The sequence below is a fragment of the Aplidium turbinatum genome, chromosome 1 (genome assembly GCF_918807975.1).
Source record: "Aplidium turbinatum chromosome 1, kaAplTurb1.1, whole genome shotgun sequence".
In the NCBI taxonomy this organism is placed as follows: domain Eukaryota; kingdom Metazoa; phylum Chordata; class Ascidiacea; order Aplousobranchia; family Polyclinidae; genus Aplidium; species Aplidium turbinatum.
Genome location: NC_137472.1, coordinates 9,130,790 through 9,157,946, shown reverse-complemented (window position 1 = coordinate 9,157,946; position 27,157 = coordinate 9,130,790). Strand labels below are relative to the sequence as shown.

The 27,157-nt window shown below is 35.5% G+C and overlaps 1 protein-coding gene across 3 annotated transcripts; it reads right to left on the bottom strand.

Moving 5' to 3' along the window:
- Nucleotides 1–301: 301 nt before the first annotated feature.
- LOC145772930 (uncharacterized) lies at nucleotides 302–27,157 on the bottom strand. Of its 3 annotated transcripts, none has more exons than XM_082584769.1 (11): nucleotides 27,071–27,157; nucleotides 17,605–17,769; nucleotides 16,441–16,611; nucleotides 15,842–15,955; nucleotides 10,154–10,309; nucleotides 9,268–9,426; nucleotides 5,042–5,206; nucleotides 3,947–4,096; nucleotides 2,709–2,837; nucleotides 2,073–2,213; nucleotides 302–913 (listed from the first exon to the last, which is right to left on the bottom strand). In XM_082584769.1, the coding sequence occupies exons 1-11, from the start codon at nucleotides 27,075–27,077 to the stop codon at nucleotides 840–842; spliced, it is 1,431 nt and encodes a 476-aa protein (XP_082440895.1). In that variant the 5' UTR covers nucleotides 27,078–27,157; the 3' UTR covers nucleotides 302–839. The 3 variants fall into 3 exon arrangements, with proteins under 3 accessions (XP_082440895.1, XP_082440894.1, XP_082440893.1); XM_082584768.1 differs by lacking the exon at nucleotides 27,071–27,157 and adding an exon at nucleotides 26,229–26,336; XM_082584767.1 differs by lacking the exon at nucleotides 27,071–27,157 and adding an exon at nucleotides 18,848–18,971.

Here is a 27,157-nt window from a genome sequence, read left to right as displayed (position 1 = left end):
TGGGCGCGTAACCACTGAGCTATTGGGGCGGACTAAGCACCGACAAAGAAACAAGCGCATAGTGACATCATAACTCAGCATAGCGAATTTATGATAGCATGATTATTCTCGCATGTATATGGTAGCTATCCAACATCTTTATTAATTTTATTTCTTGTCCATCTTGTATATTTTCTTGCAACTAACTTTCTTATTTGCTGACATCTTTCTTTGCCAAACCAAAGAGTAGGAATATCAGCATTTGATCGCTTTGAAGCTTACTTTTGGAGCAACAAAACAAATAAAGAGAAAAATTATATGCAACTTGTAAAATTTCTTCACCGTGTATTTAAAGCGATTTAACAATTATGAAAAATTACTAACAATGCATAGTAAGCATAGGCCTAGTAAGCTTTAGTACAGAAAGAAGATACAGTAGTTGCTCCACGTCGAGTAGTAGCTTAATGTTAACATACATAGTTGCTTACGAATAATTGCTTTGATTCGCTTACATCAGAACCAACTAAATCTACTTCATGTGCACCGAACACACCTACAGATTTATTTATGTTAGGCTACTACTTATTCATTGACGTTTTACTTGTCATATATGTAGTTATTGATTAATGCTAAAATTGTGTACTACAGTAATAGTGAAAGAATTTTTCTTCGCAAAATTTTCGTAAACAATTTGATACACCACAACGCACACAAAAGAATTTTTCGTTTCTTTGTTAATTTTTGCAACCGAATTTGTTAAATATGAGGATTCCAAGTAAATACATCACATCATTTCTCAAATGGTTTGCAATTAATTTCAGTTCAAAGTGATCTTCACAAAAACCAAGTAAACTTTTGATCTAAACCGAAAGTAACCAAATTGTAGACATCAAAATCAGACTGATGCTTGGAGCCAAGACACCAGCTCCGCTTCCTGTAAAAGAATGTGATAAGTTTTTGTGATATTTTCAAATGTAGGATCAGCCATTTGATGACGTTGAGTGCATGGTCGTGTGGTGAGAGAACCACTACGACAATTGGAAGAACATTAGTTCTACACCAAAGAAAAGCACACCGTTCTTTTGTAATTTATAATATGGTTGAAAGGGACACAATAATGTAGTTGAATGTGGACACACAAGCTGGCCATTCTTAATGTAAATTGCGATTGTGCGGTCATAGGAACCTAGACATGACAAAGAATTTCAACGAGGAAATTACGACGTTAGACTCTATCTTGAATTAAACATTTATTTGGGCTTTCTCACTGCAGATTTGAAGCAAAATCAACAAGGTGATTTGAAGCAAATATGAAGCTTTAGCTTAGCATCTAACTACTTCTGTTCTAACCAAATTGTAAACAGTCCAGAGTTTAGTGACGGCATAGATGAAAATGGTTATCATGTTGATGGTGGCATCTAACCGCGAAATAGTTTATCAGCTTATCACATGATCACAGCATCTTCTGGATGATTTGTAATCATGGACTGGTAACCGAATAAGTACTGTACAATCATGATCGCAATCACAATCAAAGGCTCATATGTTCATGTATTATCATTTGTTCATGTCCAGTTTTTCTATGACGTTGTTAAGTGCAAAATGGCCAGCTTATGAAACACCTGTTTATGATTACCAGCAGCTTAACCTGCAGAATAAATCAAAAACAACAACGGCTATTTCCAAAAATAACCATTTCACCAACCTTTCATATTCAATATTACATCGCTAGGATATCTAATATAATTTACTAATGATGATGATTTGATTTTGAAGAAAAATCTGAGCGTAATTTAACTTTATGTCGATATCAAAAGGAGTTTTAGAAAGTTGATATATACCCTATCCTTCTTCTTGTATGATATAGTATGTATGTCTACACATGTGGTGATAATTTCAAGCTCAGACTGAAACATCTAAAATACCATACGAGATATAACCACAAACTGACTTACCACAAAAACCATTAACTTACTTTCCTTCATTGCAGCTTATGGCATATCTTCAAGTTAACGAACTATATCATATTGTATGCTGAAGTGCATACAGATATTATCGATGCAGGTTTACTGCTAATTTTACTGCTTTTTTACCTTGATTGCATCCGTCAGTAGTACAGCTTCGATTGCATGTACTTATTGTGTCGTCACCGAACGTGGTTGATGAACAAGATGATCCTATGCTGTAGAAACTGCAACCACGTTCCATGGAAGAAGCGTATCCTTTGACATTGTCTGAAAAATTTAATTGCATTTAAGTTACATTCCTGAATTCAATAAGACAAGACTTAAATTTTGAGAAAAAATAAAGATATTAAAAGATTAATATGTATGATTTATTGAAGTGTGTGTGCATATAGATATTGAAATATTAATTTTTTAACATAGTTTTAAAATATTCTTCTAACTATACAAAACTAAATACAAAAATATTCTTCTAACTTCTAACTATACACTACTATAAAATATATAAAACTGTATGGAGCGAAACACAGCAAATAATGTTACTAAGTTATTACAGTGAGTAGACATGTGACTGCACAGTGCACGACAACAGGTGCTGAAGATGTACAAAAAATAATTTTGAATACTGCAAACTACATTATATAAAAACTTCGGTTTTGAAATAGGTTTTGAAAAGTTTAAAACGCATTTTACCTGATTTGGTATTTGGTATACTTAAAACAAGCAGAAATTCAGTCAGTCAAACGAAGGATGGATTAGTCTTACCTCTATTCATGTGTTGTATTGTGCAGATGGAATCATATGGGTTAGCGCACACACTAGGCAATGGTGGACTGTCAAAGCATTCTCCTGCAGCCGTGCTGGAACTACATTGAGAGCATAACGGACGAGCGGCTAGAAAATTGAAACGCACAAGAATGTTACAAAATATTGTTTACAGATTATGGTCCAATTTGAATTTATCAATATATCAAACAAATCATTGAACACTGAATTAATAATTATCATAGACAATAAAAAAATTGATTATAATGAATATAATTATTTGGGATTGTAATCAACAACAAAAAACAGCTTTTCTTGTAAAACCACTACAATTTCATGCTATGTTAATTTGCCATTAATTTTACCGTACGTTATATTGTAAATATGATTTTTTCAGTTTGTTAATTTATGGGCTTGCGCCATGTGTTGCATCACTTCCCGATTGCTTGTGAGATGAAGAAAAAAATGCTGTACAAATGATTTGACTTATATGTAATGTCGATATGTCGGAATTTGCCTCGATTTATAATCTAACTTAATTAGGTCTGAAATAAAAGTAACAATCTTTACATATCTGGTTATCAACTTTAAAGACCCTTGAAATTGTTTTTTTTTTATTCCCCTTAATACTCTTCATATATTCACAATTTTATTTTATCTCTAGCCCCATCGGCCTGACACCACAGAGATACCGTTGGTGCCCCTCAACCGTTTTCGTACGGGTATCGGGCTTTTCCGCTCAACCATGCACCAATGAGAAATGGCCTCTTCTCCTCCTGTGAATGTAATGCAGAGGAACAGACCGCAGACCACATCATCAATGACTGTACCATCTTCAAGCCACCTAACGTAGTGGAAGGTCTGCGTGTCATGGATGATGAAACCAAAAACTGGCTGCTCTCTAGTAGCCTTTCAGTGTAGTCCTTGAACATCGTAAATGTGAGGTGGTAAAAGGATAAACCCTCGACCCAGAAGCTCTAACGATGACGTTCATAGGTTTATGCGTTGTCACAATGCAAATCGTCAGTGGGACAACGTAGAAACTTATGCTTATGGTTTTACTTTTTTAGTTATCAGATGAACAGTGAAAAATATTAATAATTTATCAACTTACATGGTTCTGGTAATCATGCAAAGTTTTCAACAAGATTTTATTTAAGTTTTGATTATTGTAGTGTTCTTGGAATACTTTTTGTGCCGTGGTTACTATATCAGTTATAGTGCACGTAAAGACTTACGCCATCTATTGTTGCATCCATCAGCTGTGCAGGTTTCTGTGCAGGTGACAGTTTGAAGGTTTGATGAAACAGTTGTGGAAGAGCATTTAGCTTCCACAGGGCCAGTTGCGCATTCACGAACGACACTGATCCATTTGAACCAAGGCGAGTCTAAAAAAAAACACGACTATTCGATTAAACCAAATATTGTGAAAGTCTCCTTTCTAGTTCCAAAAATTTACAGTATCTTGAAGGTTTTTTAACCTTTGTTTTAATTTGAGCCACTGATCTAGGTCAGATTGTTATAATTGCTGGGTGATACAAAGTAACTACAGTATTTCCACAACAGTTTCCAATAAATGGAAAAAAATGTTCCATTCCAAATAGCCTACTTTAGACAGAGGCGACTATCGTTTGATAGTGTCATATTTCAATCCATATATAGAAATGAAGTAATAACAAATAAAGAATGCAATATCGTAATATTACTATTTCCAGTGCAATATGTCAGTAACCGAAAAATCACTAGTTCAAATCGCCGTCCAGGTCACATTTGACGTTGGTTTTTATACAAAAATTTTCTGTGGTGGCTCAAGAGTAAAGCGTGGCTCTTCAATCAAACCAATGGCAAGTTTTAACAATGATAGCTGGAGCAACTCAATGTGAGAGCGTGTGCGCAGTAAAGTAAAGCGCTTTCTCGACTCCTATCAATCAATGTTCTGGATAACTTGGCATGGAATTGATCCACTGGTTACCAGAACTACAAGCGCAGATACCTCTCCCAGTGAGCTGTGATCTTGAACGGAATGTTTATTGTAAACAGTGACATGCGAAGTCGGCTACGGGGAATCGTAGGTACCAAGCGACACTATTGTTTGGACCAGAGTAAAAGATAAACTACAATTTTGGTAAAGAGGTAATATTTTTTAACCGTAGACAAATACAATAGAGCAACCACTAGGCATTTAACATAATACAAAAAGTAAAACTACAGCCGAAAACGTTTGTAATTTAAAGTTTATGTTTCACTTTATTGTATTATGTTAAATTCCGTGTGGTTGCTAGGTTGTACAGTATCTGTCAGAGATAAATTACTAAATAAACTAACGTATTTACTTTTAAGAGTTACTAAATTATTCTGATCCCAATAGTACGATACAGTCGACTTGCAATGAGTGGATCCAGGGGGGCAGGAGGTTAGGCTACTGTTGCAATTGTTTCCATTCCTTTCACACTGCACACACTGCAATGCTTTTTCGTTTTCAATGACCACACCACCAGCTAAAATACAAATAAGTTATTAAAATAGCAACAGTCAGGAATAATTATTTAAATTTATTTTTATTTGTCGTATCCAGGCTTACACCTGGTGGTTGAAGATTTACATCAAGTGGACGGGAAGGCAAACAAGCCAATCTTAGTGTCCACCTTCAGGCATGTCTTTAAAATGTCTTGTCAAAGACACAGCCCCATGCTCAAAGACACTCAAAGACGCTCAAAGACATGCTGTCAAAGACACCGGTTCGACACAGCGGTGTCGAACCGGTGCCCTTTCGATTGCCGTTCCAGCGCTCTCACCACTCAGCTATGCAACCAAAAAGTTTTGAAAGAGATGTACACTGTTCGCTACTTGAGCAATGTAATCCAAGAATAAATCTTCATTTGGCGGTATCTAGTGAATTAAAAACATAAAATAGAATCAAGTGATTCAAATATACAAACCTTTGCATTACAAGCAAAGTAATCTATAAAAACTCAGCTTGCAAATAGCTCTGTGAGAGGATAAATATTTTACAAATAAACAAATCCTATTCAACAAATCTTAGTTACATTGATTGATTGATTGATTGATTGAATATTTTATCCTTGGATAGGAAAAGCTTCTTTGAGAGCTAAATCCTGGCAGTTTCGCATATTTGCATATTATATTTGTAGTATTTGCTTTGAACCACTGACGAAGGCCAGGTCACAGAGATTAACACAGTGAAGTTTCCAATTGTTAAAGGGAGAGCAGCTAAATGCAGAGCAATCCTTAACCCTTATCAGCACATGCGTTGACATTTTGTCAACATAGACTTTTTTGTGTGAGATTGCTCTCGCACCTTATGCACTAGCTCAGCAACATCCAGTGACGAAGGAGAACTTCTGAGTGGCTTACTATTGTAGAGATTTCAAAACGTTAAATTGCTTCCACAATGAGTTATTTGCGTTTTAACTTAATCGGTACATCTGTTGACAAAATGTCAACAATCAGAAACAATAGGAGTTTGGGATTTCAAGCCACTATGCAGTAGCTAGGTATTATCACAAAGTGATAGGCGGCGACTTACAGGAAAGTTGCACATGTATTTAGTGAATCGCTGTCTGACTAGGTCCTAGTCACCTAGTGACCTAGTCACTAGGAGGAGTTAGACTGCCAGTTGATATAACTCAGAAGAAAAATACTGTCTAAGTAGTTGTGTCGGAGACGTTTACCTTAGCTCTTACAAGATACTTGGCATGAAATATTACCTATTTCAAATTCAAAAGTTGTTTCGGTTAATTACAGTAAGGTGGAAATTTACTGATGGACAGACAGAAAAGATTTTCATTTCAAGAGGCAAATAAGAACTGCAAATAACTTCTGATGATGTTGATAGCGACTCTAGTGCTGAGGTTACATGTGGTAGTGAATGTGTGTCCATACCAGATGTTGATGAACTGCCTTTGGAAGAAGAGGAACTGTTCGATATAGATGTCTTTGAGGAAGAAAGTGAAGATGACGAGACTGGTAGTGATGCAGATCAAGAATCTAATGATGGTTCCTCAGAAGATGAAGATAACAGCTAAAAAAGATAAAGTAACAGATAACAGAAGATAAAGTACCAATAACAGGTGGCAATGCAACCTATTATGCAAATCCTTTTCCAGGCGGGCTCGGAAGAAGAAATATATTGACGCAACAGCCTCGGATTGATGCTGCTCCTGAACTTGAAGTGGATGCCTTCAAATTATTTTATCGGCCAGAAATTATACTTCAGATAGTACGTGAGATGAATAGAAAAGCAAGGGACGTGAGACACGAATGTAAGATGTTGCCTAGTTCTGTACACAAAAACTTCACAATTGAAGAAGTTGAGACAGGTCTTGCAATTTGATACGTGCTGGCTTGGACAGAGATAACTTCACCGATTTACGTCGATTGTGGGATCCTCTTGATAGCAGGCCATTTTATAGAGTGGCTATGGCACTAAATCGATTCAAATTTCTGCTACGATGCATGCGTTTTGATAACTATCGCAATCGACCAGACAGACAACGGAACGACAGGTTAGCTGCTTTTCGAGGGGTATGGGAAGCATTCAACAGTAGCCTGCGCAACGTTTACATTCCTAAGGAAGCATTGACTGTGGATGAACAACTGGTCGGATATCGAGGCAAATTTCTTGAAAGAACATAGGCTACACGCCATCGAAACCAAGGAAATATGGTCTAAAATTCTTTTGGCTGTGTGAAGCCACATCAGGTTTTGCTCTAAGTGGCATTCTTTATTCCGGAAGAGAACCCGACTCGTCTCCTCACAGAAATCTTGCAGATGATATAGTGATGAACCTGTGTTCTGTTTCCTTTGGTAGTGGTCGGGATATACACGTTTACAGATTTTTATATCTCATGGACTGGTTTGCAATCTTTTGCTTTAAAATCTTGCATTGGTAGGAACAGTAATGGCTGATCGCCGTGAAGTTCCATCGCAGCTCAAATCAGCAAGGAGAAGGAGGTGGAAAGTACTGAAGCGTTGTATGACCATTTGAACAAGTTTCTGCTATTGTCATATGTACCTAAACGAAACAGGAATGTCCTCATGATGTCTTCTTCACACTCTTCTGTTTCCATCACTGACTCTCAGAGAAAACCTACAGTTAGGCTATCATGGATCATAACAAGCATAAAGGTGGAGTTGACACTCTTGATGAAAACTGCGAAGAATTCAATTGCTTGAGGAAAAAAAATCGTTGGCCAATGGTTATAAATTACAATTTGATAAATGTTGCCAGTAACAACGCATTTATCATAATGAGAGACAATGGGAAAAGTAACAAAAAAACCCAGATTTTCTCAAACAACTTAGCTTTGCTCAACTGTATGTCAAAAAATAAAATTGGCGAGAGAAACTAAACTACTTGCCGAAAAGTTGGGGTTCATCGATGCTGCTACTTCAAGCACTTTCAATCGCACAGTTCAAAGTATCAAACGGAGAAGATGCTACAGATGTGCAAAGCATACTCGATCTGCATGTGTCACTTGTAGCCGCCGGGTTTGCCCGCGACACAAAAAACTTCAGAAGAACCAATATTGCTTGGAATGCTGAACAAATTTGTTGTAGTGCTCCACGTTTCTTCGTTTTTGTGTTTGAAATACACGTGGTAAAACTTCGCTTGTTAAGATTTCTTTGCATTTTATCTGAGAGCTATTAAGTTAAAACTATGTCCTGGGTAGGAAACAGACCTCCCAACTAGCATTAATGGTAGTCAAATCATCTAAAATAACAACTTCACTTTGAGACCAGCGCATTTGTATCGAAAAATACTAGGAAATGCCATGTTGACAATTTGTCAACATCTGTGCTGATTAAGTTACCTAAAATCCCTGTGCTAATAAGGGTTAACGTATGTTGCTCAAGCGCACACCCCGAGTGTCGAACCAGCACCGCTTGATCTTGAAGCTTTTTCGTTCACAAAGTCAAGCGCTAACCATCTGAGCTATCGGGGCGGATCAATTGATACATAGGTACAATTTTTTTCAGTGACTTTATTTCAAGGTAATCAGGGCTGTGAAGTCAGAAGAAAAATATACGACTCTGACTCAACGTTTTATAACTGGCTGACTCCAACTCCAGCTTCAGTATTGCCAGATTTTAGAAGATTGCCTGATGTTTTTTGTTTTAATTTTTTTTTTAATTTTTTACATTTAATTTACACTTTAAGTTATGATTAAAATTTTTATAAAAACAAACAAAAACAAACACTTCTATTTTCACGTGAAGTGGTAAAACACAGCACGGAGAACAAGAAACAATATTTTGAAAAAAATGACAAACAAAAATATAATTGTTTATCGTTTCGTATCGAGCCGGAGTTGGTCTTTTTTAACGCCTCGAGCTCAGCAAAAATCCTCTGACTTCACAACTCTGAATGTAATTCCATACATTTTAATTTCCACAACTAGAAAACATAACGCTGCTTTGCCTTCAGTATGTGATAAAATATAGCAACATGGGAAGGAACAAAAATGTTTGCTTAACAAAAACAATCCTTTGCTGCAACCATGCCTATAGGCCTAGCGCAGTATGTATATGTTCGTACGTGTGCCTGTGTTACAGCCATCTTCCGTACACGTAGCTATGCAAGTGTACTCGTCATAATCTGAGAGCCCGCTCTTGCTGTAGCTTGACAATTGACAACTCTCTTCATCAAGCTTGGTTGAAGTGCACCCTCTAGTGACCATTGAACGTATTAATCGACCTAAAGAAAAAATATAAAACAGTAAGACTTTGTGCGTGCGAGTGTAATAACATTACACTGAAAATGCATTTTTAACTTTTGCAAAGTGCAACAAAATTTGATTGGTGGTGCAAAACTCAAAAATTGCAAGTAGGAGGTTATAATTACACATAACTCGAAGCTGTAAGTTTTCGTCGGAATTTTTTCAGGAGTGAACGTCAAAATAGAATAAGCCTAAAGTGGAGAAGTATTTAAAGCAGAAGAAAAACGAAACAAAAATGTCTACTTAATACTTTACCACTTTTAGGTATATTTAATTCTAACCTTAATTCCAGAAAAGAGTCAGACGAAAACCTACAGCTTCGAGCTATGTGCAACCTTCTATTCGCAATTTGCAAAGTACAACACTTTAATTAAAAACAAACCAAAGCTTGTATCATGCAAACTGAGCAATGCAATCTAAAAAAATAACAAAGTTAAACAAATTAAAATTTCTAAGCTCTATTGCGCATAAACTCAAACACTAACCAAAAAGTCAAGGTTCTCACCAAGAGTAAATCTTAATTATTAATACTCTAAGGTCTGAAAAAAACATTGCAGCTAAAGCCAGAGTTTCTATTCCAGTTTCAAACTAATGCCTTGTGATACCATTAAAGTACTCGACTGGTGTAAGCCAAAAGCCTTAGTAATATATCGTTTGTGATATACTGTAGCTATTTGATTTTATTTGTTTTGCTTAGTTTCTCACCATTCTCGATGGCGAGTGTTTTGCTGACAGAGCAATAGTTGTGCGTAGAAATATCTTCTGGGCATTGCACTGCCGTCAAACCATTCCCGGTATCACAGTTAACGTCTGTTTCTTCATTGCACTGGAGGCATTTTCTGTAAATCGGTTGTATTGAATCTGCAAAAACAATAATCCTTCCTAAAAAAATTGTAAGCAACTTCAAACTTCCTGTCATTTACCCTAACATTCGTTCTTAAGACGTTTGAAAGACGTCAAGACGATTAACACCACGGGATTTTGAAAGCCGGCCTTGATCAACGGATAATAACCGAGCCGGACCATGTCGCACACTTACAAAAATTAAAATGCGCATGGTCAAGTGCGCATTACTCATATTTTTTATCTTTTATTTTCAAAGCAAGTGCGTGTGTGTGTGTATTCTAATAAGGAATAACATAGGTTATACTGACTTTGGTGACCTTTTGGTCTTTCGCCGCCATCCTTGTTGTGCGAATTATTTGTGTTTATTGTGTTTTTGCTTTTTGTGTCTTTTTTTTTCGCCAACAAAACAAAAAATAAACTGAACTGAACTATAAAAAAGTCATAAAACTACAAATTTTGTTGGAGTTGGGTAATTTTATTGCCGATTTTCTTCGTTTAAATTTTGTTTTTAATAATTGGCAAACATGCAAATTGTTTTTTTCTTCAGCGAAGACACTATTTTCGCGTATATACGTAATGAAGCTGTTTTGGGACGATTTTGATAAATCACCAATTAACTTCTTCGAGGCCTGTCATCGCCGCGTACTATTTTTCAGGTTGGGGAGATAAAATTTAAAGATCACTGGAAAACCACAATTGCTAAAAGCAGTTGATTAGCTAGAAAAATTAACTAGAAAAATTAGTCCTTTTTTATTGATTCAACATCTGCGAAGATGCAATTAATACAAAACTGAATTCGCATGTTCATAAAATGCAGTTTACAAATTTTCTAAAAAATAAAAATAACCAAAAAAAATCAGCTGAAACCATATTTTTTTTAACACCTGTAAACGTTGAAACGATATATAATGGCATATTTTATATCTGGATTGCTGTATACTATAGTTACTCTTCTGCGACTAAATATAAAGAATCATTTTTATAAACTTACAAGACCAGCGCAGTGCTGTATGAAATTTGTTAAATTATTTTTTTTTTCATATACGAAACTTGTTCTAAGATGAAGTAAAACACAAGTTATTTAACAATGTCACGCCGATATCTTTCAATATTTCTAGGGATACCGATAATGTCTTCTTAGAAAAAATAAGTTTAAAACATAATTAACAAACTGCACCACTTCAGACTATATGTTTAGGTAGGTGAGGTTGCCCTTTTGTATTTTAAAGTTATGTTGTTATTTCTAATCATCCAATGTTTGTTTAACTGAACACCATTTTCAAAATTTGTGTCAGTGCACAATTTTGAAGTGTTTGGTTTGGAGTGAGTCAGTACTTCAAAGTAAACGTATAGGTTGCATTTTCGCTTTGTCACTAATAAGAGATAAGACAATCTCACAAAAATGAAAATGAATTTCTTAGGTCAACATTAATTTAACGATCAACCGTTTCTTACATCATAATTTTTAATTGTATTTGTCGGTGATTAATGAAATAACTTTTGACATATTTTACAACGGACAATATTTTGCTTGTTTTGAGGGCGTTGAAAAAACAAACCCAAAACAAATATCTTGATAAAAGCCTCTTAACAAACAATGTTTTCTGATCAAGTTTTTAGGTTAACTTCAAGAGTAAAATAAATTAGGCTGTCATTATAATGTGAAGAATGCTATTAACCGTGTTCAGACTTGGTTCTCAAGGGATTCCTTGAGTTGGGGAGCGTAAAACGCCCGCGGTTTTTGAACGTTTATTACGCCTTTGACATGCATGCTGTCAGTTAGATATTTTACCAAGTCAAGAAAAACTCATCTGACTTTCCAAAAAATTTAAACGTGTCTTCGAATCATGTGTATATCTATAGCTATAATAGATTTATTAGACAGGAGTCAAATCGCCAAAGTTAGATGTAAATTATAATAAAAAAACAAGGGCTTTAACTTGCTCTGCTTGAGGCAATGAAGTCACGGTAATCCGCGTCACATTTTGCGTTATGTCTCTCAAACTAAAAACCGTAACTGCTCATCAACTGCCGAGAAACTAATTATTCTGTAATCATCCGGCCGGTAAAAGTACGACATTATTATATCGACTCAACGTTTGACCACAGTGCTTAGACGTGAAAATTGTTTATTTGACTTTAGTTTGTTTGGAAAAATGCGATCGGAAACAACTGTTGCTTGAGATGTGGGCAGCTCTCTGTCGATATTTGCTTCATTTTGCCGATTTCACATTACAGGTACATCCATGGCCACCTGGAGATGCGGCCTGATATATCACATTTTGCAGATTTTGATTACAGCTACTGCTACTGCTTGACTGACAATTTTTGAGATGTTTTTACTTTTTGAGGTTTCCTAATGACAAAAAAAATTTTTGTTGCCTTGGCTAAGCAGTAGCAAATGAGATAAAGTAAGTTGAAAAACGCAAAATCAGACTGTTATTGAAAATTAACAGTATGACTAAAATTTACAAAATCAAATTTTCTTTGTTTTTCAACATGTGAGGATGTTAAAACCTATTGTGTCATCTGGGAAAAAGAATAGAGAAAGCGTAAAAATCTAATTTTTAAAAAAATTCATTCAAACGTTTGCCCAAAGTTAGAAAAACTTGGAAATTTCTGCAAAATGTGACAAATCAGGCCGTATCTTTAGGTGGCCATGGTACATCTAAAGACAAAAAACTGATATAGACAAAACAACCAAACTTTGAAGTAGGTTATTCCAGGAAGAATATGTCCGCCGATAAAATCGGTTTTATTTACGTAAATTCAACAACTGAGGACGTTAAAGTCTGGCAATGTTGAGCATTACCAGCCACCTAGAATCAAGTCTCATTGAAATTGAATAATAAATTGTATTTGCCTACAGCTTGACAATGCCGCAAAGCTTAGTCATTGATGATATCCGTCAGCCGATATCCATGTTTTTACACCTAATAGTTGTCGCTAATCGTTGAATCGACAAAATAACAGCGCAGTTTTGTCGGCTAGAAAAATACTGAATAAAAATGGTTGCCAATGCTGTATACATTGTGGATAAAACCATATAAATATTTGACTTTTGAAGTTGAACGATTGCGAAATGAAACAATTTTACTATCAAAAATATCATCAATTTCAACTATCCGGTTTTGTCCATGTAAACTACTCTATTCTCAGCTTGTAACGCCACACTTTTTGCGTTGATCTATTGTGCAATGATGTTCAATCAGCGTAAAATAAATGGTTTTGTCTCAACCACAGACAGAAGTAACTGTATGCAATTTACGCCAGATATCGGTAATTGATATCATGCAGTGTCTTCTTTACAACTAATCCAATTACACGCGCGATAAGCTCAATAGGCGACTCGGCTTGGCGGCTTGGTACCTTTGAATAAACAATCGTTGATCTGTCGCTCTTTTCATAAAAGAAACCAACCAGGCGCAATCTGCTCTCACTCCAGGAGCAAATCAATGAAATATTTCAAGGTACATGCTAAAAACAGTAGAATATCTCCCAAACCGAATCAGGTATAGCCACGAAAATTTAAAGGCGTTTAGCCAAGTAATATTTAGGAAAATTCAAGAAATTTCAACTTATTAGCACGTATGTCTAATACAATCGTTCGAAATTAGCGCGGGCACATTATACCAGCAACAGTCTTAATACGGTTAAGCTTCGGAAACGAGTAATATTCATGCGACTTGCCCTACTTCGTTAAATTCATCTCACAAATGCATAACTCGTTAAGTTAGATACATGCCAATGTAAAATAATAAAATTAAATGTTACACTTCCATTGAATTTCTACACACAAAACAAAGGCATGGATGATGGTTACAAGAAGTCATAGAAGATGCAAAAACTTGCCTGTGGCTAAAACGCAACTGCAAAGATTAGAATAAAAGTAAAAATTAAGCAACCTACTTTTTACAACAGACGCTGTACAACAGATTTTAATAAATAAACCAATTTAATTGTCTTTTAGGGAACGTGGTACATTGTATATAGACTATCATAAAATTACTTTTAAAGCATTGCAGAAAATCTAATGCAAAGGTCTGTTGTAAGTCATGGTCTCGTGTAAGTTTACTGTTTGCACATGTGTAATGGCTCATTGGTCTACTTACAGTTGTAGTAAGCTACAAGCTCAAAGATGTGCATCTACGTGTGGGGTCAAATTGGATTTTTACAGGTGTTGAAAAAAACATTAGTGTATTTCACAATTTGTAAAGCAAGCAGAAACAAGATTGCAAATATTCTCTTCTTGCTATAATGTAGAAGTTTAGTTTCGGGAGAGAGTTTGCTTTTTTGTACCAAAGATAGCAAGGCGCAACAACACAATAGGGTTGAGCATTATGAGAACATAATTACACATAGTTTATCGAACGTTTTTGGCTTAACTTAAGCCCTCATCAGGAATCTGAAAATATTTCTAAAAATATAACAAATTTCAACTTTTTAAAAGTATTTACTGTAGCTAACTGACTAAAAAACAACGAGACAAGTGCAGTGATGGCAAACTAACAGAAAATAGTATCATTTAATAAATCGCCCAGGTGATAATCACAAGGTCAAACGGACTTGAATGTAAGAAGATTTCATTTTAAAGTTAATGAAATTCAGATTGAAACATACCATTTATTTGGTTCGTTCTGAAAGGGTAATAAACTACGATTGCACGACCTTTAAATGCCATTAATACAAACTGGCATAAAAATGAATAACAGCCGCTGTAGCCGCCTTCCGTTTTTTACGTTGTATTATGTCACCTTCTTTTTTGTAATCTACCGATATTTATTACTTATGTAAAATCGGAATGTAAACAATGTGATCAAGTCACACCTTCGGCCGCTGTACTATTACAATGTACATGGAAATTTGCGTTACATAATGTTACCTTTCCATTGCGCATCGCATCACGTCATTCGGTCCGTGTGGTGCTGCAGGCGCTGAAGCGGTGTAGCTTACATGCAATCATGCTCTGTGTGGGTGTTCTTATCTCTGTTCAGTATTCGAACGGGCGTTCCTGCTTTTGATGCGATTGCAGGCGGTCGTTTACCGCACTCTAGTTTGGTGTCATTACAAACGATCGACATTTCTATTCATTCGTTGATGAAACGGTGACTCTTTGGTCATAATATTATGTTGTTTGTAGACTCAGTTTGTTCTTGTTGAAACGATCCAATGTTTTGCTCCTAATATCATCGAAATAAACGTCCCTCGTACATGGAGACTTGAAGATCTTGTGCTCCGACCACGTCGCACCACCACAGTGCCCAGGGGTGTCATCGCCACACTGACGGCTAGTATATATGAGCGAGTGGTTTGAACCACAAGACACTACGCCCGCTACACAGCTTTTTCCAAAAATTTATTTTGAGGTAAGAGTCAGTTTAGATGGAAATTTGAAGAGAAAAATATACGAAAGTTGTTAGAATGTCCAGTTGCATCAAAAAATCAGAAGCAAATTTAAATTTAATCTTTTTGGCAAAAGAGCACCCCTATTATTAGATCTATCTGACTGTTAACAAAGGCATAATATCATTATATCAGTTAGTTTACTTTGACAATTTGTTCCACTCCATCCACTGTTGCAAACGCATTTCCCAGAAAAGTAATCGCAATTGCCTCTTCCTTCATCAACAAAGCAGTTTGTCTGGCAAGGTTTCAACGTGGCTGTAGTGAAATATTTTTGTAAGTAATTTTTCATTTTTATATCTACTGTGCCGCTGCTGTGTTGGAATGAGAGACTTCCTGCATTTCAATGCCTGACAAACATCTAAACAACACTTGCCTTATTCCAACAAGTTTAACATGAAATAGCATTGCATGTATATAGAGAAACTAGAACAATGTAAACACAATTAACTATAGTACATAACTGTGGCACCTTTAATATGACAAGTTATAAATTAATAAATTAACTTGATAAAAATTGTGTTTTAATCGTCAATCTGTATTGAATTTTCAATTGTTTTTTAACATACGTGTAATTCAACTCTAGCTTTGATAATATTAATTATGCTTAAGTAACCACGTATTTACTAATTATGTATTTACTGTCAGTCAGCATTTGAAACTGTCACAAACATAATGCAGTAACACTGTCCTGAGCAAAACAATTGTTACACATGAAGAAAACAAACAAACAAAAAACTTACAAACTGCTATGTTGTTGCAGTAGTCGGTATTGCAAGCATAGTAGCAGGTAGTGCTCTCACTAGCACCATTTATGATCGCCTCGCATTCGTTTGATTCTGGCATTTGATTTGTTCTTTCGTCTTGGTCATAGAGAGGATTTTCACATCTACGATCGACTGAACTGATCAAACCTGATTTAAACAGAAACTTAAAACCATTGATTTCTACCGTCCACAAAAATCTCAGAAAGTCATGGGTCTGAGACCCTGCGAGCTCATGTTGTAGTGTCTTCTCAATAAACCTCTGCTTGATGCCAAGAAAATTGGATTGAGTCTTAATTTTTAACATCAACAACCTGATAGCTTACAAGCGCAATGCAAAAGAAAAAATTAAACATAAATTACTGCAAAATATTATAGAACGTACTATTGATAAATACGTTCCAAAACACAAAATTTCCCTTTTTTTGGTAGATGATAATTTTTAAGTTTGGCATCTACAAAACGTTTTCAATTGCCATAATCTATGAGAATTTTTTTTTTATAAAATTGCAGTTAATCTGATCACTGTCAGTAGCAAGAAATGATAAAAATGCAGACAATTTATCCATTGGTGATGGTATTTATAAAATTACAAAATTTGGCACTTCTTGCTACAAGGTAGCAATTATAATAAACAATCGATGTTGGTCATTTGTGTCTGTGATAGTGAATTAGTCTCATGCGCAGGATTTTACGCTTTTGATTTTTAAAATTTTTTTTCGCACCTGGGCTCGTGCGTGGTTGTAAAGATTTTGATTAAATACACGAAAAGATAAAGAAGCTGTGACTTGGCTGGATAGCTATGCATTCATTGAACGTTGCATTTTGTGCTTGAGACGCCATACTTGACAAACGCTGTTACAACACACTGTTTACTTTAGTTCTAAAATATGCATAATCTAATATACACTAAATTTCAAATGGAACTTTGTTTCACGTGTAATTTGCATTGTATTATACTGTATGTTGTTGCAATGGCTGCAATATTATTATTATTTTAATATTCCTACCATTGCTGTCATGTCACAACGATATTTTTAACGTTCCAGCGTGCCATGTGAAATAATTATTGTTTTATCTGATATATTTATAAAGTTAAAAGCAAACAAAACAAATTAGTTTTAAAATAATAAAAAAATTCACCATTGTGCAAAACAAATGTAGTTATGCAGTATGCTGATGAAGAACAGACTTCTTGGAATACATTGTCAGTGTTGTTTGCAGTTGCTTTCACACCATTAAAGCAATCGTCATCAGCTGTTGATTCTCCATCGTAGGGGTAATCACTACACCTGTTGCAGGTCAACCCTTGACATGAAAAAACATAAGAAATGCTGAAATAATAAAGTAAAACGAACTTCAAGTTTAATTCAATATTTGAAAGTGGAAATCTATTCACAAATGTTTTGTCTTTTTTTTTCGGTATTTTTCGTTGTGGTTAAATGATGAGATGACAAGTATTGTTTCAGATACATTGTCAAATAGCAACCCAAAAATCATTGTCACAATCAATATGCGTAGCCCCGCGACAGGCTGTACTCATATTTTAGAATAGGTAAATTATTTTATTGTGTAATTCCGTTGTGGTTTTTCATCGAATACTGATCAATAGTCCCCTGTAGTTACGCAAACTTTTATTGTGAAATCTGCTTTTAGAACATTCTGTCTATCTGAGATTGTAGAAACTTCGTTGACTCGTTGACCAGAAAAATGAGTTCTTGTGATCTAATATTACCCTTGTCTGTGAAAGCTTCTGGTCCAAGCAAATCTGTTATAAATAGCCACGTGATGTGATTTTTACTATTAATTATTAAAGTTGTGTTTAGTTGTGTATTATAGGGATTAGGAGTCGTAATGAAAAGCATATTGAAGACGATTGCAAAGTTCTAGCCAATATTGAATAGATTGTAAAAATGGAGGTTATTGACGGTTGTAAAGTAGCAATTGCTAGTAGTAGTGTACCCTATATTTATTTTGAAATCAACGAAGTCATTTGCTGTTTAGAATTGGATTTTTTTAAGTGCTGGAAGTGGTAAACCATTTTTTTAGTCTTTCAAGAATTTTCATTTATCATCTCACAAGTAGAACTACTCCATCATTTTTTGAATTGTTTAATGTTTGATTTCTCAATAAACTACGTCATCGATTTTTCCAAAGTTTCTTTACGTGTAAGAACTAGAAACAATTGTAACAATCATAAATGATATTAAAAGAATGATACCGTACTGAGATTCGTGCCCAACAAGCGCTACCATGACATAAAAACACTCACAGTAAAGGATATACGAACGCCTACATTCAGGGTCAAGTTTTATTGCTCGAGACAAATTGACTTTAATGAAAAAGAAAACAATTAAAATTTGATTAAATTTGTAGTAATACTTACCTGAAGCCCCAATAGTACATAAGAAGGCGACAGAAAACAAAAGAAAAATTTTCAGCATTTTGAAAATCAAAAACTTTCTGCTTAACTGATTTTACTTGAACAGAGAAGGACAATCATGAAGCCTGTTGGTTAAAACATGCTTCTATCATATTTTGCTACAATCAGAGTTTTATTTACAATTTTTTTAAGCTTATGTTTGTTAGGCCTACTTCTACGTGCGCTATACGTATTTAAAATTGCTATTGGAAGTCAGCACATAGCTCGAAGCTGCAGGTTTTCGCCTGACTCTCTTCAAGAGCTGACATCAGAATAAAATAAACTTAAATGTGGTGAAGTACTCCAGTAGAAGAAAAACGAAATGTAAATTTGGCTGACACATTTCGTTTTCTTCTTGCTTTAATGTGTAATTCCTATCCCAAACTGGCACATTTAGGTTGATCTTCTACTCACGCAACCTTCTACTAATAATTTACAAGTTTTGTAGCCTACCACCAATCAGTTCTTGATATACGTAGCTTACTGTATTTATTTATAAGTGGATAAAACAATAACAGTAACCTCTCAAGTACATTTAGCTCCACACAAAGAGAAGTTTGAATGACTTTTGACCGGGCTTTTGACTCTTTTGCATTTCTTTATAAATAACGTCTAAAAGGACACTATTGTCTAAAAGGAATGTCTCAAAATACATTATTCAAAGTAGGCTAACTACGGACAATGGTCATTGTTTCGATTTTCCAATCTCTGCAGCGTAGTAAAACGAAAGTGGAAAGTTGTCTTGAAGTTTTGAGATGATGGTTTCTAAGAGTGATTTTAATAAGCCAATTGATTTGATTTTTGATTTCGGACTCCAGCGAAACGTAATTTTACCGCCAATTAGAAAGTATGATTTTTTTGAGAAAATTTGTGCCAAGCAATGAATGGAATTTGTTAAAAAATAAAAACTTCAGAAAAATACAGGAATTTGTCACTAAGCTAGGAAATAACAGTTATCTGAGATGGATGTAAAATACAAGAAATTAGATACTAGCGGCATTAGTATAAAGAATCAAGGAAAATGCAGGGGTGTACCGGCAAACATCTATAGTAATTTTTTTATAAAAATAAAAATAAGTTATAAGTCATGGAAACTTCACTTTGTGTAGAGCTACATGTATTTGAGAGGTTACTGTTATTTTTTTATTCACTTGTTGATTTATGCATATCAGTTTGTTTTCTCTGTGGATCCTTCTCTTATATCATGGGCCAATCCTATAGATGTTGCTGGTACACCCCTTCATTTCCTTTGAATCTTAATGTTTATTTATAATTTACTTATAATAAGTTTAAATAATGTGAATTAATGTGTTTTAAAATTGAAAGTACATCAATTGGTGAAATTGGTTTGTAAATCACACAAAAAATAGAACTTGAAGCTTGTGTTCAAATTATTTCAACAACTAAACTACTGTACTTCATTTTTTTGTTTTTAAAATTCCTTTACCGCTCCAAGCGCTATAACTCTCCTTTTCACAAATCTTTGAGACGCCATTCATGCCTTGGTGATACAACTATGAAACATTCTTTGCTTTTGTCAGCCAACTTACGCAGACCAACTCTCTGTCTTGGACGTGTTAGACTTTTGTTGTACAGTGGATAATTACAGCCTTTGTGGTATCGGTATATTATGATTTGCACCACACTCCAAGAGGATGTGGGATGGCAGTTGAGTCATAATGGGGCTTGCTGTAACAGCGCTATTCCACCTGTGTTATTTATTCCAAAGCTGTTCTTCTGAAACGAAAATCCTGAGACTTGTAGGTTTCGTGCAGTTTGGTTTCTTAACTGGCAGAAGGTAATACTGATCTGAATCTTTTGTTTGAAATATGTGTCATCACTGGCATATTGTGACAGCATAAATACCATCTGCCTTTTTTTAATTTGAGATAATCTCAAAAACTTTGTTTTATATAAGCTTTGAAGTTTGAAAATGTCAATAAATTTTGTGACCCCACGGTGTCATCACAAACTCAAGTGCTTTCGTTAAAACAAATTTATCTTGCAAAATTATGACAAGCCTGCTTGTCATCAGGATAAATTGGAATTGTTTTTAAGCATTACGTTGCACTGTGTGTGGTATGGTAAATGTTTGATAAAAATTGTAATATAAATACAAAATTTCCAACTTGAATTTATCAAAAGACAATAGCAAACTTCTGTTATTTATCACCCGCATCTGGAATCATGAAAAGTAAAAAGAAATATAGAAACGTTTCAAACTGTTGTTTGTTCGTTTTGCACCTCGAACCTTGGACAAGTGGTAAGAGCACTGATGCGATTTATGAAAAGATGTCGGCTTGACACTTATTTCCCACGCGACGCCACTGTGTCTGTGTCTCAAACTCTCAAGGCACTATTGACATGGATAATAGGGTGGGCCGTTTTTTACTTTTTTTCGAAACTCAAAAACGGCTAGTCATAAAAAGTGGCACATGCATGAAAAAATTACGTGTGCAAAATTTCATCAGTTTGGGGGTGCATCTTCTGCCCCCGCAGGGGGGTCAAACTTTCAATTTTTTGAAAAAAAATGGGAAATTTCACTTTCCGTTTTAACATAATTTTTTTTTAAATTTTTCTACTGGCTAGTTATAAATTGTAAGTGGGATGTACCCAGATCTTTCCTATGTAAAGGCATGTTCGAAGCTTAAGGTTTACTGCCCCCGCATCGACGACCAAAATGCTGAATTTTCACCCATTTGAGATGCTATTTTGTCATTGCTCAATAAACAAACTTGTCACAAAAGGGCGAGATGGTGTTAACGCTGTACGCTCATTTATGTTTTGTCCATTAACTTTGCAGGATGATACGAATGAGGTACAAACATCAGTACATATTTATGATAAAGAGATACAAAAAAAATGAATAACGTTTTGAAGTCAAATTCTAGAGGTGGGCCTAAATTTCAGCAAAATTTGGACCAAATGAAAGAATCTGCAAAGCAAAAATATTTGAAATCGGTTGTTGTAGCCTGAGTGTTCCAATTTTCTGTAATGTACTTGCCCGCAGGAAAATCGTGTCCCTGTTACAGAACAACAGTTCCTTCTTGATCAAAGAACAACTCGCATAATGGTGATTGATAAACATGATAAATCGGCCACAAAATCTAATTTTAAACGTTTTCCGAGGAGAGTCGCGAGATCAGAACAATTCCGTTCTTTACGTGAAGATCCAGGAGCAGGCACAAGTAGCGCTTTGGTTAAAACACCTTTAACTTCTTATTCAAGCTCAGAAACTTTGTCATCCAATGAAGAACGCTGCGAAGATTTTGATTATCAACCCAGTTTTGCCTTGGAAAACCCCAGAAAAAGCAAGGTTACTTCCAGTTTAGTAGTATTTGCTGAATCATGCGATCGTACTAGTATTTCCGATAGGTCTGCAGCACTTATTGCTTCATCATTTCTACAAGATGCGGGGGTTGTACCGGATAGCGAATCTCAATCAGTCATAGATAAAAGAAAAGTGAGAAGAGCGAGGAAAAAAATGAGGTTTACAACTCAAATGGAAGGTAGGCCTATCATGAGCATAAATTTGCAAAGCATATATTTTGATGGCCGAAAAGATTAAACCATCAAACAAAATGAAATTGCTGGGCGACTTCGAAAACATTTCGCAGTTGAAGAGCACAATACTTTACTTGAGGAGCCAAGTTCTCATTTCAATGGTCATTTTACTGTAGCCAACTGATCTAATGTGTCAATAGCTACCGGGATTCTTGAATATCTTGGATCCAATAAAATTAGCTACGATAATGTAATGGCAATTGGATGCGATGAAACCGCAATAAACACAGATCAAAAAGGCGTCGTGATAAAGCTCTTGGAAGATCATTTCCAAAAGCCACTTTAATGGTTAATATGCCTACTCCATAGTAATGAATTGCCTATTAGGCAATTAGGCATCTTATAAAAGATATGGCAATACTAGCAGACCTGATAGCTTCACCGGGCCCATTATAAAGCAGCTAGCCACTGTCACACAACCAGATGTTGTAAAATATAAAGCAGTTCCGGCACCAGAGATTGAAATTGATGAAAATGACCTCAGCACTGACCAAAAATATCTTCTACACATGCATTGCACAGAGCAGTGAAAAGTGGAGATATATCAATTCATTTCGCTTATAGGAGTCCAGGTATGATGAACCACTCAAGATGGTTGAACACAGCCAATAGAATTCTACGTTTATATGTTGCATCTAACGCGTCAGCTGTATTGGTGGAACGTGTGGACTATATTATGAATGTTTATATTCCAGTATGGTTTGCCATTATAAAGGAAAGCAATTTCACTAATGGCCAAAAACATTTCTTTAAAATTCTACACTCTGCTCAGAAGCTATCGAATAAAGCTCGCAATATCCTCAACAAAGTAATATAGAGGAATATGTTTTATGCCCATCCTGAAAACATTTTGATTGCAATCATATGTTATACCAAAGAGTATGTAAGGGAACTAGGATGGAGAAGAATTTTCAATTTAAGAATATTATCATCTCACAGCACTCGTCAGCAAAAATTCACCCTGTCAATATTGCAGTTCAGTTCCGAACGTTACTTTGAGATGATAGACTGGCAAAATATTCCAGTTACGGAACCCCCCAGCGATGCGTGGTGTTGACAGCAATGTGATAAAAGAGCACCTCAAAACAAAGATGCCTTCACAACAGTTGTTTTCTACGTTTTCTCTGCCACACACAACAGATGCTCATCACGTGTGGTTAATAGCGTTGAAAGAGATGGGTAGCCTACATTAAAGCAATATTACAATCAAGGAAAAAAAATTCCTACGAAACAAGATTTTATGATTCATTAGACTTCAGCCAGAACTAAATTTGAGCAAAATCTGGAAAACTGGCTAAAAGACCTTGTTGTTTGTTGTATTTTTGACACAATTTCGTTTTTTTTTTTTGTTATCACAAGTTCTTTTTTATCGTTACATTGCTGTCAAACAAAGTTTACTCTTGTATGTGGTTCTGTATTAGTAGCCTATCAAGTGAACGTTCAATGGTTTGTAAATGACAAATTTGTGTAAACAAAATCATGATAACAATTCACATGGAACTGTACAGTACATTTCATTTACGGAACCTGCAGATCATATTGCTTTTATTCTGAAGTAAATTATAGGATTGCGTTTTATAGCTGCAACTGATCAAACGTAGCCTACTGTTGCTTTTAATTTAAGCAAGATTACGTCTTATAGTTTGTCAGTTCGTATCATCCTGCAAAGATAGTGGACAGAACATAAATGACCGTACAGCGTTAACACCATCTCGCCCTTTTGTGACAAGTTTGTTTATTGAGCAATGACAAAATAGCATCTCAAATTGGTGAAAATTCAGCATTTTGGTCGTCGATACGGGGGCAGTAAACCTTAAGCTTCGAACATGCCTTTAGATAGGAAAGTTCTGGGTACATCCCACTTACAATTTATAACTAGCCAGTAGAAAAATTATAAAAAAAATTATGTTAAAACGGAAAGTGAAATTTCCCATTTTTTTTCAAAAAATTGAAAGTTTGACCCCCCTGCGGGGGCAGAAGATGCACCCCCAAACTGATGAAATTTTGCACACGTAATTTTTTCATGCATGTGCCACTTTTTATGACTAGCCGTTTTTGAATTTCGAAAAAAAGTCAAAAACGGCCCACCCTAATGGATAATAGTGGATGCGAAGATTGGCTTCCTTGCCTTCCGCTTAAGTAAATGTGTCCCATACTTGAATCCAAGCATCGCGGATGAGAAGATAATATACTCAACCCAATAAAGCATTTGCATACAAACGACAAACAAGAACTTGCAGGCTATGACGGATTAGCTCTCTTTATACTTTTAGTTATAAAATTATCAATTATACGAATTTGAAAGTAAAAACATAAATGCATAACAAACCACTGTACAGTATACGGTATAAATTTCAAGTAGGCTATGCACGTGAATGTTACAACCAAAACTAATCTGCTTTGGTTAATGGTAGCAGTGCCAGTCTTAGAGTATTTCGGCCCCTGTGTGGAATATGCTTTGCGGGGCCCCAATGACAATAATACAATTCAGTAGCGTAGCTAGGTATTTGAAAGGGGAGAGGGGTGGCTTGACGGTCGGCGGGTGAAGCCTGACGGCGTGATTGCGAAGGCGACACCCAGCGGTGGGAGGTATGGGGGGGCCTCCCCCAGAAAATCAATATTACTGTAAAATAGTGCTGTTCGGTGGCATAGCAAAAGGATAAGATGATGCATTTTTTGGCATTTTTTGGAAATGAAGCTATGTCTCTATGTTGAGTCTGGATGCAACCTATTTCGTCCCCTGAAAAATTTGTACCCCGATTTCTTATTCTGAAATCGGAGTAACAAAATCAAATTTCGACCTATTTCGTTTCCTGAAAAGATCAAGAGAAATTTTGAAATGTTTGCGGCAACTTCAATCAGCGACTTCGGCTCTGTTGTTTTTTTTCTCGATCTTTTCAGGGTACGAAATGTTCAGGGGACGAAATAGGTTGCATCCGTTGAGTCTCTATGTTTTCTTGTTGCTAATTCCTTTGTTGAATTCACTTGTAGAATTTTTCCATTGGAAATGACAAAATTACTGTATTTTCTGAGTAAATTGCGGGTCCCCTAATTTGCGGGTTCTGTGCGATCGCACGGTTTGCACACCCCAAAGAACGGCACTGATGTTAGCTTACACCGCATGTCCACTTCCGGCAGAATGGATTCTGCTCTTGAAAGACAAATTGAAGCGTTTAGAACGAAAAATGACTAAGTCACAAAATACTACTAAGGAGATATTGACATGTACAGTTTTCAATTGCATTGTAAAATCAAGATTTAAAATATTTTTTTGTTTTTACCATATGTCAGTGTTTACAACCCCAACCTAGTTCTGATTGCACTATTAATTGATTTTTTAGTTGAACTTGTCAAAAAATATTGATAATATTCTTTTTTGGACTTATGCACTTTTCTTCAAAATTGCTGGACTTAGGCACTTTTAGACACAAATGGTGGACTTAGCAACCTTTGTACTAAAATATTTTTGTGTCTGGTGACAAAGGACAATGAAAGCAATACGTTTTTGTACTTAACTCAATTCAAGTGAAAATGTGACTTAGTCACTTTTCGTTCTAAACGCTTCAATTGTAATATCATCTTCCTCGTCAGATGACAATGCTCTAGTGACTAGTGTTTAGTCCAAGTGTTTTTTAAGTTGTTTGGCTAGTCTCTCTTGACGACACCTGTAAAAAGTGGTGCCCCTTTTCTTGTTTAAGTTATATATAAAAGTTAAACAACATAATTTTGCATGTTTTAGATTTTAAAGCAAAGGGTATTTTCTATTTTCCATTATACATACGGTAATATAAAAGATTAAGTGGATCAAAATCCACTTTTCTTCGCATTAATGTGAATTGTGAAGGATGCAGTTTTTTCGAAGCCAGCGGTTAGTTAGTGACTTGGTTGAAGGCAATACACCGCACGTCAAATTCCCAGTTACTGTAAGTTCGTTTCAAGCTTGTGTCTTTACACTTGCAAGCCTAGAAGAAACAATTTCACACCAAAATACGTAACAAACAGCCATTTATACCAAACAATCGACTAACAACAACCGCATAAACAAGCGATGGGAATCACCGGTACAATCAAAACTACAGGTATATCACATTAGTAGTCAAAAATTGTTACACAAGGTAAGGTGTTACCAACGTTTCTGTTCATGACGTACAATACAGTGGCACAATGGTGCAACAGTCTACCACTTTTGCGCTCTTTTTGGAAAATTTTTACCCCTCCCAAACGGGACTCGCCCCCAGTTTAAGAACCGCTGGTCTAGTCTAAAGTGTAGATTATTTTCTAAACTAAATATTGCGATCGGACAAACTGGATTAAGTTTAACTTCATTCTTGAATCTAAAAATTCAAAATTTTTACTCTAGTTATAATCGCAGGTTGCCTACACATTAATTCAAAGAATTTAATTTTCAAACTTTCCTAATTTATTTTTAAATTCTGCTCAATGCAAAAGAAAAAGCGTCTAAATTCTTAATGGAAGCTGTAAAAGATTCCGAGATAAAGTTGACATACTGGTGATAACGGCATTGCTAATTTGAAGAGCCCAGTTCCAAAACCGCTTAGGCGCCACTTTTACCAAAATTGAGTTTAGAGTGTCATTAGGTAGAGTATTACCATAGGTACCTACCATCCATTCCTTTTTTTCCAAAACCTTCTCTTTCTGCTTCAAATTCGACACTAAAAATTGCGTTTTCTTCCAAAACCGCTTACGCGC